The sequence below is a fragment of the Phyllobates terribilis genome, unplaced genomic scaffold (assembly GCF_046119375.1).
Source record: "Phyllobates terribilis strain yellow unplaced genomic scaffold, ASM4611937v1 Scaffold_5__5_contigs__length_657084704, whole genome shotgun sequence".
Lineage (NCBI taxonomy): Eukaryota > Metazoa > Chordata > Amphibia > Anura > Dendrobatidae > Phyllobates > Phyllobates terribilis.
The window spans coordinates 218,601,894-218,616,804 of NW_027362765.1; the positions used below are offsets into that span (position 1 = coordinate 218,601,894).

At 42.0% G+C, this 14,911-nt stretch overlaps 1 protein-coding gene across 3 annotated transcripts in view; it reads left to right on the forward strand.

Annotated features, from left to right (window-relative positions):
• Window positions 1-2,180: 2,180 nt before the first annotated feature.
• PTPRT (protein tyrosine phosphatase receptor type T) overlaps window positions 2,181-14,911 on the forward strand; it is a 526,727-nt gene continuing 513,996 nt past the window's right edge. For 2 of the 3 annotated variants that reach the window (XM_073683802.1, XM_073683803.1), the window contains exon 1: window positions 2,183-2,513. In XM_073683802.1, the coding sequence (XP_073539903.1) occupies window positions 2,444-2,513 (70 nt within the window). In that variant the 5' untranslated portion in view covers window positions 2,183-2,443. Of the gene's footprint in view, window positions 2,514-14,911 lie in introns of all 3 variants that reach the window. The other variant, XM_073683800.1, reaches the window with a different exon arrangement.

The following is a 14,911-nucleotide window of genomic DNA, read 5'->3' on the forward strand; positions in this document are numbered from 1 at the left end:
GTTTAAATTGATCTGCTCACTACCCATTGTAGTGGACAACCTCTTCAATTTTTTTCAATAAAATGGCGCTGAAGTCAGCGCGTGCGCATACTGCGCTATCCGGCGGCATTTTTTTTTAGACCATGTCTGCGAATTTGCGCATACAGTGGCTTCAATAAAATGGTGCCGGAGATCGCCGTATGCACACATGCTGGCTCCAGCTCCATTTTATTGAAGTAATGTACTACAATGTCAACATAACAGGGCACACACACCAGCCATGGGGATAACGGTGACGTCCAGCCCTTGCGCACTGCTATGTTGTAGTAGAATTGTTCAATAAAATTGTGCTGGAGTCAACGCGTGCGCATCCCGCGATATCCGGCGCCACTTTGCTGAATCCACTGTGTCTGCAAATTCGCATACAGTGTCTTCAATAAAATGGCACCACAATGCAGTATGCGCAAGCGATGACTCCGACGCCACACTGTGCAGGCGCCACCCATCCTGGCTTTGGGCTGAATGACGCATCGAGTGTTATAGAAGATTTATATAGTAAATACTTTAAACATTGGATCCCACCTGTTCTTTAAATGTGTAAGCTAAAAGAAATGGTTAGGGTCCCATCAGATAAAGGTCACCTTGTCGTGGCTAATGGGCTCTCATAAATTGACCAATTTGTGTGCTAAATACCTTCATTCTAAAAGCAAATTCTATATAGCAGCAATGTAGGTTAAATTTCACATATTCTATCTTTGCATACTTGGCACATAAAGTGTGCTGCTGTACTTTTTCGGATTTATCTACAAAAAAAACCCAAAACTTACAATCTCTGAAGAGAATAAGTAAGTGTGAACTGCTGCAAGCTGCTGTGCCTTTATTCTACATAAACAAAAGAATACATATAGTAGTAATTATAATCAAACGTTGATCCCTAGCTTGGTGCCATAGGCTTATTTCATATCTAGAAAGTGTAGTACCCTACCTGAAGCACCTATTAGAACTTGTATAAAAAGAACAAGTTCAACGCCATTATAAAATGTGAGCATATAAAAGGAGAAACAGACGTACAAAGAACTGAATGAAAAAAAAGTTGTCTCCCCCAAAAGAAGGCACACCCACCAAAACACCCGTAGGGGAAGTAGTACCATCGCTTGGCTCAGGTACAGTGTCTCATTTAGTCTAGTCTTATTCCTATATTTGCATGGGTTCCAGCTGAATTTTGTTGTTTATTGATCATCTATACTCTGGTCCTTATATCTTTTGCTCAAAGCACTTTATTATTAAGGCCAGTATTAGCTATAAACTGAGATTTCATCATGGTTCAATGCTAATGAACCAAGGCGCATATTTACATATTGTTTGAATTACCTGTACACTGCCAACCCATGGTGCCCCACTCATTGGCTTTTAGCCACTATTAATCTAATGCCACCCCTCTGTAATGTTTTAAACTTGTATGTAAAATAAAAGATTTCTAATTTGTTCATTCAGTTCTTTATATAGCAGTACTGCAGTGCAAATTTCTTATATTCACTGGTTGCATACATCCTAGCGCTAATAGAGTGCTGCTGTATTCTTTTGTTTGCATCCATCTATCCATATGGACAACAAGAAGTGTATCAATACGGGTAAATATAGTGTTCTTGCTTCACAAGAATCTCTGGAGCACTCACTCCTTTCCCTGGATCATATAGACATAGATTTCAGCACTTGTATCCAGGGGATAGCAACCTTTATTTGGGGTTGATGCTTCACTTTCTTCTTGTTCTAGCTATCTATACACATATATAAAATTATTTTGCTCCTCAGGACATTGAGGTAGTGTGAGGATGGTTTAATTTGGATTTCTAATGCTGCTGACCCTTTAAATGGGAGATTGGAGTCAACACTATGGTAAAACAAATGGTTAACTATCCAAGAGGACCTTCCATGGCTTTCCAGCACCTTTCCAAAACTACTGCTCCTGCCACTTGTTGCCAGGATCTCTGCCACCCCCTGCTAACTTGCCCCCTGATTCCAATCATTCCTCCCCTCCAGCTCCCCTATATCCTATTATTCCATACAGCTGCTCCTGTTGCTACATTTGGCTTCCCCTCTATGTAATTGTAACATCACATTTTTCCTGTTGGATATTTTGGCTGAGGGTTTAACCCTTACAGGCAGTGTGTGGCAGCGCAGCTGACGACTGCTGGCAGGGAGGGAGGGATGAGAGGAGGCAGGCTTTAGGGCTCCGGGGAAATCTTTAAACTGTTCTCTCGTTCGCTCTCTCTCAATCCTTCCTCGATCAGTTAAAGCCACTTCTGTACCGAGCGGAGCAACAGCCGCATAAAGCCTAGTAAACTGCTGCCTATGCCAAGGGGGCTCTTCTGCCAACCTACTGCACCTCTCACCTATGCCGACATGCTTATAGGATGTTAACCTCCTTGCCAGCCTGGCACTTGGATACTCTCCGCAGGTTACCATGTTTGGGACTGCCTGTCTACTCATCATTCTACAGTTATTTTGTGCAGCAAGGGGAGAGGTATCTGCAGGTAATGTAACTTTACTCCTCCACCTCAGTCTTTTTAATAGCCTGGCACCATTTGGTGGGCACTATGGCATGTCAGTTTTGTTTTTAATACAAAGTGCCACTTTAGAAAACAATGAGATAAATGCAGAGTTGAGGATGAAGAGGTCCATTGATGAATGCAGGAGATCAGGACCATTGATTGACCACTATAGGTCCATATGGATCACACAGTTCTGGCTTTGCACCTGATGTTGAGTGATCCCATAACTGCAGATCATCAGGACTTTTCATCTGTAGTTGAATATGATGGGATGGTTGTTCTGGGTCTGTGTGATAATGTCCAGCGATCTCCTGTCTGCAGGGTATCAGGACAGGTATTGATTTCCTACAGAATACACAGGTGCCATTGAAAATGTCATTTTTCTCTTTTACCGTTCTCTAATTAAATGATCGCTGCCTGTTATGTGTTATTGCACCGTTTGTTCTAATGAATAGAATTACAGCCTAGCATGTATTTATCACATTGGCTTCTGTTGCTGGATCCTTGTCAGGAACCAAAAGAGGTTTATGTCTGTAAACAGTTCAAGGCTGTCTATTCTGGCATTTTCTAGTATTTGTAGGACAGAACCCATTCCTGGACTGCAGCAAGGTGCTTTAAGTCTTGGAAGTTAAGACACTAGCCTTTTTACTGTGTAGATGAATGTAATCTGCTGTCACCTGCTTATTATTAGTGGATATAGGGCTTTAATGGGACAAAGTCAGGAGGTTTGGGAAAATCACTACTACACCCATAAATCATTTCTCCAGTTCTCAGAACCTCTGCACATAGTTACATTCATATAGGAGGATGGTATTAGCACTAATTCACTTTTATAAGGTTAGTACTTCAGGTTTAGTGTTCCTTTAATTTACCAGGGGAGATGTGCCTTCTACTGTAGATAAGTAGAGGAGGACATGGACTGTAAAATGCAGAATACTAGAAGAATGCAGGGAAGAAGATGTGTAAGAAAAGTGGAGACAGGGGGAATATAAGAAAAGGAAAAGAGGTGAAATGATAGAAGAGTATGAGCAACCTCAGATCTAGGATGACCCACAGCTGATGAGGGATAAGGGATGAGGCTGCCCCCCTCCATGTCCCGGATTGCTGACCAATTTAGCTTCAAAGCTTGTTAACACTTCGCTGATGCTCTGAGCTGTATTGTGATCACAGCTGGCACTGTGTGTGTGTCTGGCACTGCTATTTTTGGGGGGTGGGAGTGTGAGACACACTTGTGCTAGCTGCATACTCTGCAATCCTAAGGAGTGTGCTAGGAGAGTGACACGTGTGTGAGCGTGTGGACCCAGGGGATAAGAATGCCCAGGAACTCTAGAGAAGGCACCTGCTGAGGAGCTGGGCATTTCTATGCTTATTATAGGCTGGCGGTGCCTACCAAGAGGTCCCCTATACTTGCACTGTGTTCATCAATTATGATCATGGGTATATCATCTGTCTATCAATATTATCTATCTACTGTATCTCTTTATCGATAAGCGGAATCTATCATCCAAAAATGGCAACACTCCAACAGTTCAATAAAAAAGTGAAGATGTCTTTTTTAATCCATATATTATAGCAGCAAAATTTCAGTTCCTTCTGGAAACTTTCTCAACCTTTGTACAAATCTATCAACCTCTTTTCTATCTACCTATGTATCTAGCTATCTATCCATTCATGTGTCTGTCTGTCTATTGATCTATCTGTCTGTCTGTCTATTCATCCATCCATCTGTCTGTCTGTCTATACATCCATGTGTCTGTCTCTCTATCTATTTATCTATGTGTCTGTCTGTCTATCTTTCCATCCATTAATGTGTCTGTCTGTCTGTCTATCAATCTGTCTGTCTATCTATCCATCCATGTGTCTGTCTATCTATCTATGTACCAATCTGTCTGTCTAACTATCTATCTGTGTTTTATCTATTTATCTATTCATCTTACAACTACTTAAGACTTCTGTGGTTTAGCTGCCCCCAATTTCCACAACCCTTTCCTGATTAGTTCACAATAAGTCACCCCCACCCCCCACTGAAAGACCACAAGAGCATCTATTATTGGAGAAAAACACTGTTCAATTGCTCTTTTAATAGGGCATTACATGATACCCATTAAAACCTATGGTGGTCATTCTTGTTTGCAGTTGTAGGTGGTCCTCTAGGGCCAACAGCTAATACAAAATCGACCGGAGCTAATATATAGAATCCAGACTTGAGGACCCCTTTATATTCCTCCCAATATATTATTCTAGGTTATGCACAGCAGACAACCTCTCTCTTGTAGTATGGCAGCTGCCCCATTCTGACATATAAGGTGTTACTATCCAGCTAGCTACAGTATTTACTGAAGTATTAAATATTTAGCATCAGGGGATAATATCGAATATTTATATGTGGCTGTGTTTGATGGAAGATTTATCTTGAGAAAAATTATCTACTGCATCCAAAGTAGCAAGATTTATCAAAAGCAGCAGCAGTAGCCATAAGGCTGAATACTAATTCTGAAGTGTGTAAGAAGTGCAGAATTATCTCCTGTAACAGGACAGGTCAGATATTAGTGGAATGACTACGAGGTCAGGGTCTTACACAATATTGTAGCTCAGATCCGGGGCTGTCAAGGAGTTGTTGTCAAACTGTCAATCATGCTAGCCTTCTTGTGCCATCCTTAATTTTGTGTTCACATGGTGCGTTCTTTTTGCCTTGATTTTTCCAAAAACATGGTAAAATCGCTGTTTTTTTACTGCGTTTTTTTTAAATGACGTCAAGAAACACATTGCAAATACATCGTGTGAACATGGCCTAATGCCGAAAGAAGTAACGCTCATTGTAGTTTTCGACATAAGGGTAGATTGATGGGAATGATCTGTTTGCTGGAAGGAACACTACAATTTCCCTAACTTAAAGCAGCAATGCCATTGTTTCCAGTGGTAGCTCTCCTCCCTCTGTCTGAGGAAATGTCACTTTTTAACTTGTAGCAAAGAAGGTTAATTTACAGCTTTATTACTGACAATTAGCTGAAATTGGTATATAGGAGCCTGAGTAATTGAGTAATTTAAGCAATAAATATCACCAAATAGCTGTTTACTGCATTTTCTGGAGATGCAGTGACTCCAAAATAAGAAAAGTGTGGAAAACAGTGTAATAATGTGAATGTAATTGATGTCTAATGTCATATATCACAGGCAATGCCCTATGGCACCCAACGTGGCAATGTCATGGTCAATGAAGTCTATTTATCATTATGCCTCATCTTTAATCATCTCATCTAAGGCAAACTGCGTCCAATGTATTTATAAAGAGAGCAATTTACTGACCTGGGCAACTGCCAGGCAGGCTACATGCCTTCTATTTGGTGCCAATGTTATCTGGCTGTGGGATTGAAATACTGCATGGTAGACATCATCCAAATCAGCTGGAACAATGGAAGTACTGCCCGAGTCTTGGTGCCCAAAGGGTTTTAAGCATCAAAGTCACCAACATGGGTGCAACATGAGCAATCAACTGAGCTTGATTGTATCAGATACAAGGGCACATGTACATTCAGCATACTGCATCTTCTCCTACGTTTGCACATGAATGACCAGAAACAATGGAAGCCACAACACATCTTACTGCCACATTGGTGGCCTATGAGTAATGGGTAGCACAGAGATCCAGGACATCTATGCTATTCAGTTACTGGATGGAGATTCTGCATGATACATCTGGGGCAACCGAGAAGATTTACCCCATAACTCAAGTCACCAGTGGTGTCTGTAAGGCAACATCATCCATGTACAAAGCAAATACTGATTTGGTCTCTGGATTCTACTTTGGGTAGAAACAAGGATCTCAATGTGGTTGTATAAGATTAGAAAACATGAGTGTGTTCTTACAGAAACAGCGCCACCTTTATCTCTGGGCAGTGATTGGTATTGTAGCATTCACTTAAAGGGTTATTCCCATCTTTAGAAGTTATCACCCATCCATAGAATGCTGATTCCTGGCAGTCCAACCTCTAGTACCCCTACCAATCCAGAGAACAGTGCCATACGGAGCCTACCTGAATGGAGTGATGGCCAGACATGTGCTCCTCCACTCCATTCATTCTTTACAGGACTGCTGGAGAGAGCCAAGTACTGCGCTCAGCTTTTTCTGGCAGTTCCATAGAGAATGGCAGCAGCTTTGTGGTATTGTACATGCTAACAAACAATGACCACAGGTCAAAAGGCCTGTAACATTTGTAAATCAGGAAAGCAAGACTTCTTTCTTCAAGAAATAGCGCCATCCATGTCTCCAGAGGCTTTGTCTGGGATTAAAGCTCAACTTTATTTAAAGGCCTATTTCAATCTTTGGAAGATCACACTTATTCGTAGGATCCCTACCATTCTAACGAATGGAGCACTGCAATGCCCCATCTGAATGGACCAGTCTCGCATATGTCCCACCACCGCTCCATTCATTGGAACGGTAGGGATCCAACATACAGGTGATCATTTCCAAATCTTGCAATGGACGTTTAAATAAAGTTGAGCTGTAATACCAGACAAAGCCTCTGGAGACATGGGTGACATTGTTTCTTGAAGAAAGAAGTCTTGTTTTCCTAATCTACAAACCTTCAAGCCCTTTTGACCTGTGGCCATTGCTTGTTAGTATGTACAATACCACAAAGCTACTGCCTTTCTCAGGTCTCTGTGACTTTTGCAAATGTGATAGATTTGAAGAATGCTTTAACCTCTACATAAACCCCTATTAAATAGTTAACCGAACTTCTTAAAAATCCTGTTTCAAGTCGTCTTGACTGACGTAATGTAAATATTCACTGACAGGCCCTGCAATATTTGATCAATTTCTACAAACACTTTGATATAGAGGAAAGCAAGAGATATCAGTGGGCTGGGGAAGCCAAGCACAGCCCGCAGGGTTCTCATCATTCTGGCAGACAGGGTAACCATTTCCATGCTAGGTGATGGCACAGTAAGGGTTCATTATAATGGGGGTAAGTCACATGAGGCTGGCAAAGCACCAAGCTGGTTTGTAAAGTGCATTGAATAGCAAAGCCATATTAAATATATATATATGTATTTGTTTGCTGCCTGAAGATGCATGAAATGAAGGAATGTTATTAAATTCTCAAGGAAATGGGTTGGTAGTAAAACTGCAATGATAATGTGCGGAATATTGCACCCCACGCTATGGGATATGAACTACTTCTTATGAGAAATGTAATGAGTTATTCATTCCACATGTCTAATGTATTCTATGTAGGCTTCATTCTGGATCTAGGATGACTGGCAGCTCATACTTTGGTCTCCAACACTACGACATAGGATATAACTTTGCTGTGGCCATAAATGCCAGACACGCATAAGAAATTCCAATAATCACAAATACATGGACGTAGCAGAGCTTACACAGAGTGATATTAAAATCTGTAAACCTACTCAATTACTATGCACAAACAATGTAGCCATGAAATGCTCTGCTGCATCCATACATATGTATGTACAACTATGCTCAACCAGAGATATTCTGGATACTGATAGGACTGAAGAAATCTGGTGATCCGTTTAGGCTCAGGCTGTGGGAAATATAATAATTTACATAAAATCGCAAGGTTCAAGGGGCGTAATGATAATGTTCGCAGAGGTCTCGACCAGGCCCGTGCAGGTGAGAGATCCAACAACGCCAGCGCAAATCTCAACTGGATGTGCATCCTAGAGCACACATTTAGCTGAAGTGTATTATGGTGCAGGGGTCCGTGCACTTCAATACGTGCTGCCGGCCAATCAGAGGCCAGCAACTGATGTCAACGTGCACGTCACTGGGGGCTTATGGCAGTGAAGTCATGTGGTCCCATTGCTTGTACACTTAAGTCAGCTGCCGGTTCCAGAAGAGGACGCTGTGCAGCGGAGGAGCGGAGGGAAGGTGAGTAGAATCATTTTTTTTGTTCTATGCATTAAAGAACATCAGCAGAATGGGGGATATGTACTAGGATGGGGCATTTATATACCAGGAAGGGACCCAGGATAAGTGACATATGTACCAGGATGGGGCATATATATACCAGGATGTGCCCAGGATGAGGGACATATATACCAGGATGGGGACGAGGATGAGGGACATATATACCGGGAAGGGGCACAAGATAAATACATATATACCAGGATGGGGCCCAGGATAAGGGACATATATACCTGGATGGGTGATATATATACCAGGATAGGGCCCAGGATAAGAGACATACAGTGGTGGCCAAAAGTATTGGCACCCCTGCAATTCTGTCAGATAATACTCAGTTTCTTCCTGAAAATGATTGCAATCACAAATTCTTTGGTATTATTATCTTCATTTAATTTGTCTTCAATGAAAAAACACAAAAAGAATTGTCCTAAAGCCAAATTGGATATAATTCCACACCAAACCTAAAAAAGGGGGTGGACAAAAGTATTGGCACTGTTTGAAAAATGATGTGATGCTTCTCTAATTCGTGTAATTAACAGCACCTGTAACTTACCTGTGGCACCTAACAGGTGTTGGCAATAACTAAATCACACTTGCAGCCAGTTAGTATGGATTAAAGTTGACTCAACCTCTGTCCTGTGTCCTTGTGTGTACCACATTGAGCATGGAGAAAAGAAAGAAGACCAAAGAACTGTCTGAGGACTTGAGAAACCAAATTGTGAGGAAGCATGAGCAATCTCAAGGCTACAAGTCCATCTCCAAAAACCTGAATGTTCCTGTGTCTTCCGTGCGCAGTGTCATCAAGAAGTTTAAAGCCCATGGCACTGTGGCTAACCTCCCTAGATGTGGACGGAAAAGAAAAATTGCCGAGAGATTTCAACGCAAGATTGTGCGGATGGTGGATAAAGAACCTCGACTAACATCCAAACAAGTTCAAGCTGCCCTGCAGTCCGAGGGTACAACAGTGTCAACCCGTACTATCCGCCGGCGTCTGAATGAAAAGGGACTGTATGGTAGGATACCCAGGAAGACCCCACTTCTTACCCCGAGACATAAAAAAGCCAGGCTGGAGTATGCCAAAACTTACCTGAGAAAGCCTAAAACGTTTTGGAAGAATGTTCTCTGGTCAGATGAGACAAAAGTAGAGCTTTTTGGGAAAAAGCATCAACATAGAGTGTACAGGAAAAATAAAGAGGCATTCAAAGAAAAGAACACGGTCCCTACAGTCAAACATGGCGGAGGTTCCCTGATGTTTTGGGGTTGCTTTGCTGCCTCTGGAACTGGACTGCTTGACCGTGTGCATGGCATTATGAAGTCTGAAGACTACCAACAAATTTTGCAGCATAATGTATGGCCCAGTGTGAGAAAGCTGGGTCTCCCTCAGAGGTCATGGGTCTTCCAGCAGGACAATGACCGAAAACACACTTCCAAAAGCACTATAAAATGGTTTGAGAGTAAGCACTGGAGACTTCTAAGGTGGCCAGCAATGAGTCCAGACCTGAATCCCATAGAACACCTGTGGAGAGATCTTAAAATGGCAGTTTGGAGAAGGCACCCTTCAAATATCAGGGACCTGGAGCAGTTTGCCAAAGAAGAATGGTCTACAATTCCAGCAGAGCATTGTAAGAAACTCATTGATGGTTACCGGAAGCGGTTGTTCGCTGTTATTTTGGCTAAAGGTTGTGCAACCAAGTATTAGGCTGAGGGTGCCAACACTTTTGTCTGGCCCATTTTTGGAGTTTTGTGTGAAATGATCAATGATTTGATTTTTGCTTCATTCTCTTTTGTGTTTTTTCCTTGCAAGCAAATGAAATGAAGATAATAAGACCAAAGAATTTGTGATTGCAATCATTTTCAGGAAGAAACTGAGTATTATCTGACAGAATTGCAGGGGTGCCAATACTTTTGGCCACCACTGTATATACCAGAATGAGGAACATATATACCTGGATGGGAGACATATACATACCAGAATGGGGAACATACAGTATATGCCAGGATGGAGGATATATATATACCAGGATGGGGGAGATATATACTGGGAAGGGGCACAAGATAAATACATATATACCAGGATGGGGCCCAGGATAAGGGACATATATACCTGGATGGGTGATATATATACCAGGATAGGGCCCAGGATAAGAGACATATATACCAGCATGGGGAACATATATACCTGGACGGGAGACATACAGTATATGCCAGGATGGGGAACGTATATACCAGGATGGGCAAGATATATACCAAGATGGGTGCTGGATGGAGAACATATATAACATGATGGGCCCAGGATGGGGAACACATATACTGGGATGGGGAACACATACATATACATATATATATATATATATATATATATATATATATACATACATACATACATACATATACATACCAGGATGGAGGACATATAATTATACAGTACAGACCAAAAGTTTGGACACACCTTCTCATTTAAAGATTTTTATGTATTTTCATGACTATGAAAATTGTACATTCACACTGAAGGCATCAAAACTATGAATTAACACATGTGAAATTATATACTTAACAAAAAAGTTAGAAACAACTGAAAATATGTCTTACATTCTAGGTTCTTCAAAGTAGCCACCTTTTGCTTTGATGACTGCTTTGCACACTCTTGGCATTCTCTTGATGAGCTTCAAGAGATAGTCACCGGAAATGGTCTTATAACTATCTTGAAGGAGTTCCCAGAGATGCTTCGCACTTGTTGGCCCTTTTGCCTTCACTCTGCGGTCCAGCTCACCCCAAACCATCTTGACTGGGTTCAGGTCTGGTGACTGTGGAGGCCAGGTCATCTGGCGTAGCACCCCATCACTCTCCTTCTTGGTCAAATAGCCCTTACACAGCTTGGAGGTGTGTTTGGGGTCATTGTCCTGTTGAAAAATAAATGATGGTCCAACTAAACGCAAACCGAATGGAATAGCATGCCGCTGCAAGATGCTGTGGTAGCCATGCTGGTTCAGTATGCCTTCAATTTTGAATAAATCCCCAACAGTGTCACTAGCAAAGCACCCCCACACCATCACACCTCCTCCTCCATGTTTCACGGTGGGAACCAGGCATGTAGAGTCCATCCGTTCACCTTTTCTGCGTCGCACAAAGACACGGTGGTTGCAACCAAAGATCTCAAATTTGGACTCATCAGACCAAAGCACAGATTTCCACTGGTCTAATGTCCATTCCTTGTGTTCTTTAGCCCAAACAAGTCTCTTCTACTTGTTGCCTGTCCTTAGCAGTGGTTTCCTAGCAGCTATTTTGCCATGAAGGCCTGCTGCACAAAGTCTCTTAACAGTTGTTGAAGAGATGTGTCTGCTGCTAGAACTCTATGTGGCATTGACCTGGTCTCTAATCTGAGCTGCTGTTAACCTGCGATTTCTGAGGCTGGTGACTCGGATAAACTTATCCTCAGAAGCAGAGGTGACTCTTGGTCTTCGTTTCCTGGGGCGGTCCTCATGTGAGCCAGTTTCTTTGTAGCGCTTGATGGTTTTTGCAACTGCACTTGGGGACACTTTCAAAGTTTGCCTAATTTTTCGGACTGACTGACCTTCATTTCTTAAAGTGATGATGGCCACTCGTTTTTCTTTACTTAGCTGCTTTTTTCTTGCCATAATATAGATTCTAACAGTCTATTCAGTAGGACTATCAGCTGTGTATCCACCAGACTTCTGCACAACACAACTGATGGTCCCAACCCCATTTATAAGGCAAGAAATCCCACTTATTAAACCTGACAGGGCACACCTGTGAAGTGAAAACCATTTCCAGTGACTACCTCTTGAAGCTCATCAAGAGAATGCCAAGAGTGTGCAAAGCAGTCATCAAAGCAAAAGGTGGCTACTCTGAAGAACCTAGAATATAAGACATATTTGCAGTTGTTTCACACTTTTTTGTTAAGTATATAATTCCACATGTGTTAATTCGTAGTTTTGATGCCTTCAGTGTGAATGTACAATTTTCATAGTCAGGAAAATACAGAAAAATCTTTAAATGAGAAGGTGTGTCCAAACTTTTGGTCTGTACTGTATATATATATATACACACACATACACACACCAAGATGGTGTCAGGGTGAGGGACATATATACCAGGATGGGCCCAGGATGGGGGGAACATATATAACAGTAAGGAGCACATGATGGGGGACATTGCTACATAAAGGAGGAGCGGGGGCAACTCATATGTCATAGGATTTAGAATGCTTCAAGGGCACATACTTCTAACCAACATGCGTGGGTGGATGGGGTGGGGGTGTTGTGTGTGTGGGGTGGGATTAGGTCCAAATTTTGCAACCGGGCCCATCAGACTCTAGTTACGCCACTGCAAGGTTGAATATAATATCGTTAGAAATTACAGCAGCCATGCAGCACTTCATGGATGGGTTTACCTGTGGTAACAGTGTGCCATATAGGCAAGAATTGCATGGCAAAGCCACACATGGAAGACCAGACAGCATGAAACAGCTGTTTTCTGGCAAAATCATGCATTAAGTTTCAACTTAATTTGCTTTTTGACTGCATCAGTGCCGCTCCATCTGGCTTTACCCTTATGCCTTATTCACAAATGCATGTACGTTTCATTCTGGACTACGTGAAAAATCTAACTTGTATAGCCTCATAAACTATAAAAAGTACAAGTGTTATCTGTTGAAACCAGTAACAGCGCCGACATCTGAAGAAGACCCCATGTCTGTTTTTCATGTATGTCCTCTATTCATGATTTTCATGGATGGCGTGGTTCACATTTCCATTTTTCAACCAATTTATGTATAAAACTCGCCCATTCTAGTGAATGGGGGCATGGAAAAAAAATGACAGATACAGATACTGCTTAGATGCCATCTGTGTATCAACAGAATGCTGTCCTTTTTGTCACTGTTTTATAGATAAGAGAAGATTATCCACTGATGGTAAAAACACAAACGGCCTAAAAATGGATGAAAAGTCTATCCAGCGCACTCCATTTCTTTCTGCATAATAAAAGAGAGTCTGAATGAGGCCTAAGCAATTATGCAATACCTAGGCCTTTGGGGGGCTTTTGGGGGTAAGGCCAGATTTATCGGTTGTGTAATGACTGTTGTGCTGCAGATCCATTTGTCCACCTAACAAACGTAAGAAATGATTAGGCCACGTGCGCACGTTGAGTATTTGGTCAGTATTTTACCTCAGTATTTGTAAGCCAAAACCATGAGAGGAACAGTCAGGGGAAAAGTATAACAGAAACACGTCACCACTTCTGTATTTGTCACCCACTGCTGGTTTACAAATACTGAGGTAAAATACTGAGCAAATACTGAATGTGTGCACGTGGCCTAATAGAAACACGTTGCCACTTCTGTATTTATCACCCACTCCTGGTTTACAAATACTGAGGTAAAATACTGACCAAATACTGAACATGTGAACGTGGCCTTACAGCATGTCATGGCCTCAGCATGGTGGCTTCTTCTTGGATTGCCATTTGTAGTGCTGCTCCCTGATTTTTTACCATTTTATAACAGCTACAGTCTGTAATAGTTAAAATCAATTAGTGGGGTTTCAAAAAGTGCCCGTATGAGGATTATATATGGGATCATAAGTCGTCATTATCTCCATGTAAAGAGCATTCAGGTGCTCAGTCCCATTACCATCGTGAGCATTTCCAAGCAGAGCAGGTAGACAGAAGCGCATCAAATATTACAAGCCGTGACCGCTGACTGTTATACCATCCATATCATAAGAGTGGCAGTGCCAGGCTTGCTTAACGTCTCCATCAAAGCATAGACAATGGAGTGCCTGGATAAAGACTTTCTTTTGCCAAGGTGTAATGCTGGCACCTGTTCTAGAGCTAGATTTCTTCATGTGCAGTACAAGTACTGGCCAGAAGGGGGCACTCAGCACACAGCCTTTCAGAGATGTATGCGCCGTTCTTTATAAGTTGATAAAATCTTTCAATTAAGGATCTGGTAGAACTCGCCCCGCTCTCGCTTTGTAAATCTAACAAACGTTTAGTGCGTCACACTGGGGCGCAGCCTGTGAACACTGTCTGTGGACGAAGAGGGAGAGCTGCTCCAATGAATAAGTCCCTAAAACCTGCCATAACACTACCCTTGTCCTAGCAAGTAAAGACATATCAGGACATTGCATTGGGCGGGTTTCCAGTGTGGGCACCTATGTATTTTCAGTGATGCCATGTGGCACTTATCGCCCTGCCATGTGTGTGCCATAGGTAGAGACTGGCCATTTGTCATTTATTACCAATGCAACTTAAGTTTTCACCGCCTAAATTCCATCTCAATTGTCCCATTATTGAAATTGGGGCAAGTAATTGCTAATTTTAAATAGACATTGACAAGTCGATGACATGAAGCTGAATCGGGGCACGTTTTGTATACTCACCATTTATGTGCTGGTTTGGTGATATTATTTAGCTCAAAATAGTC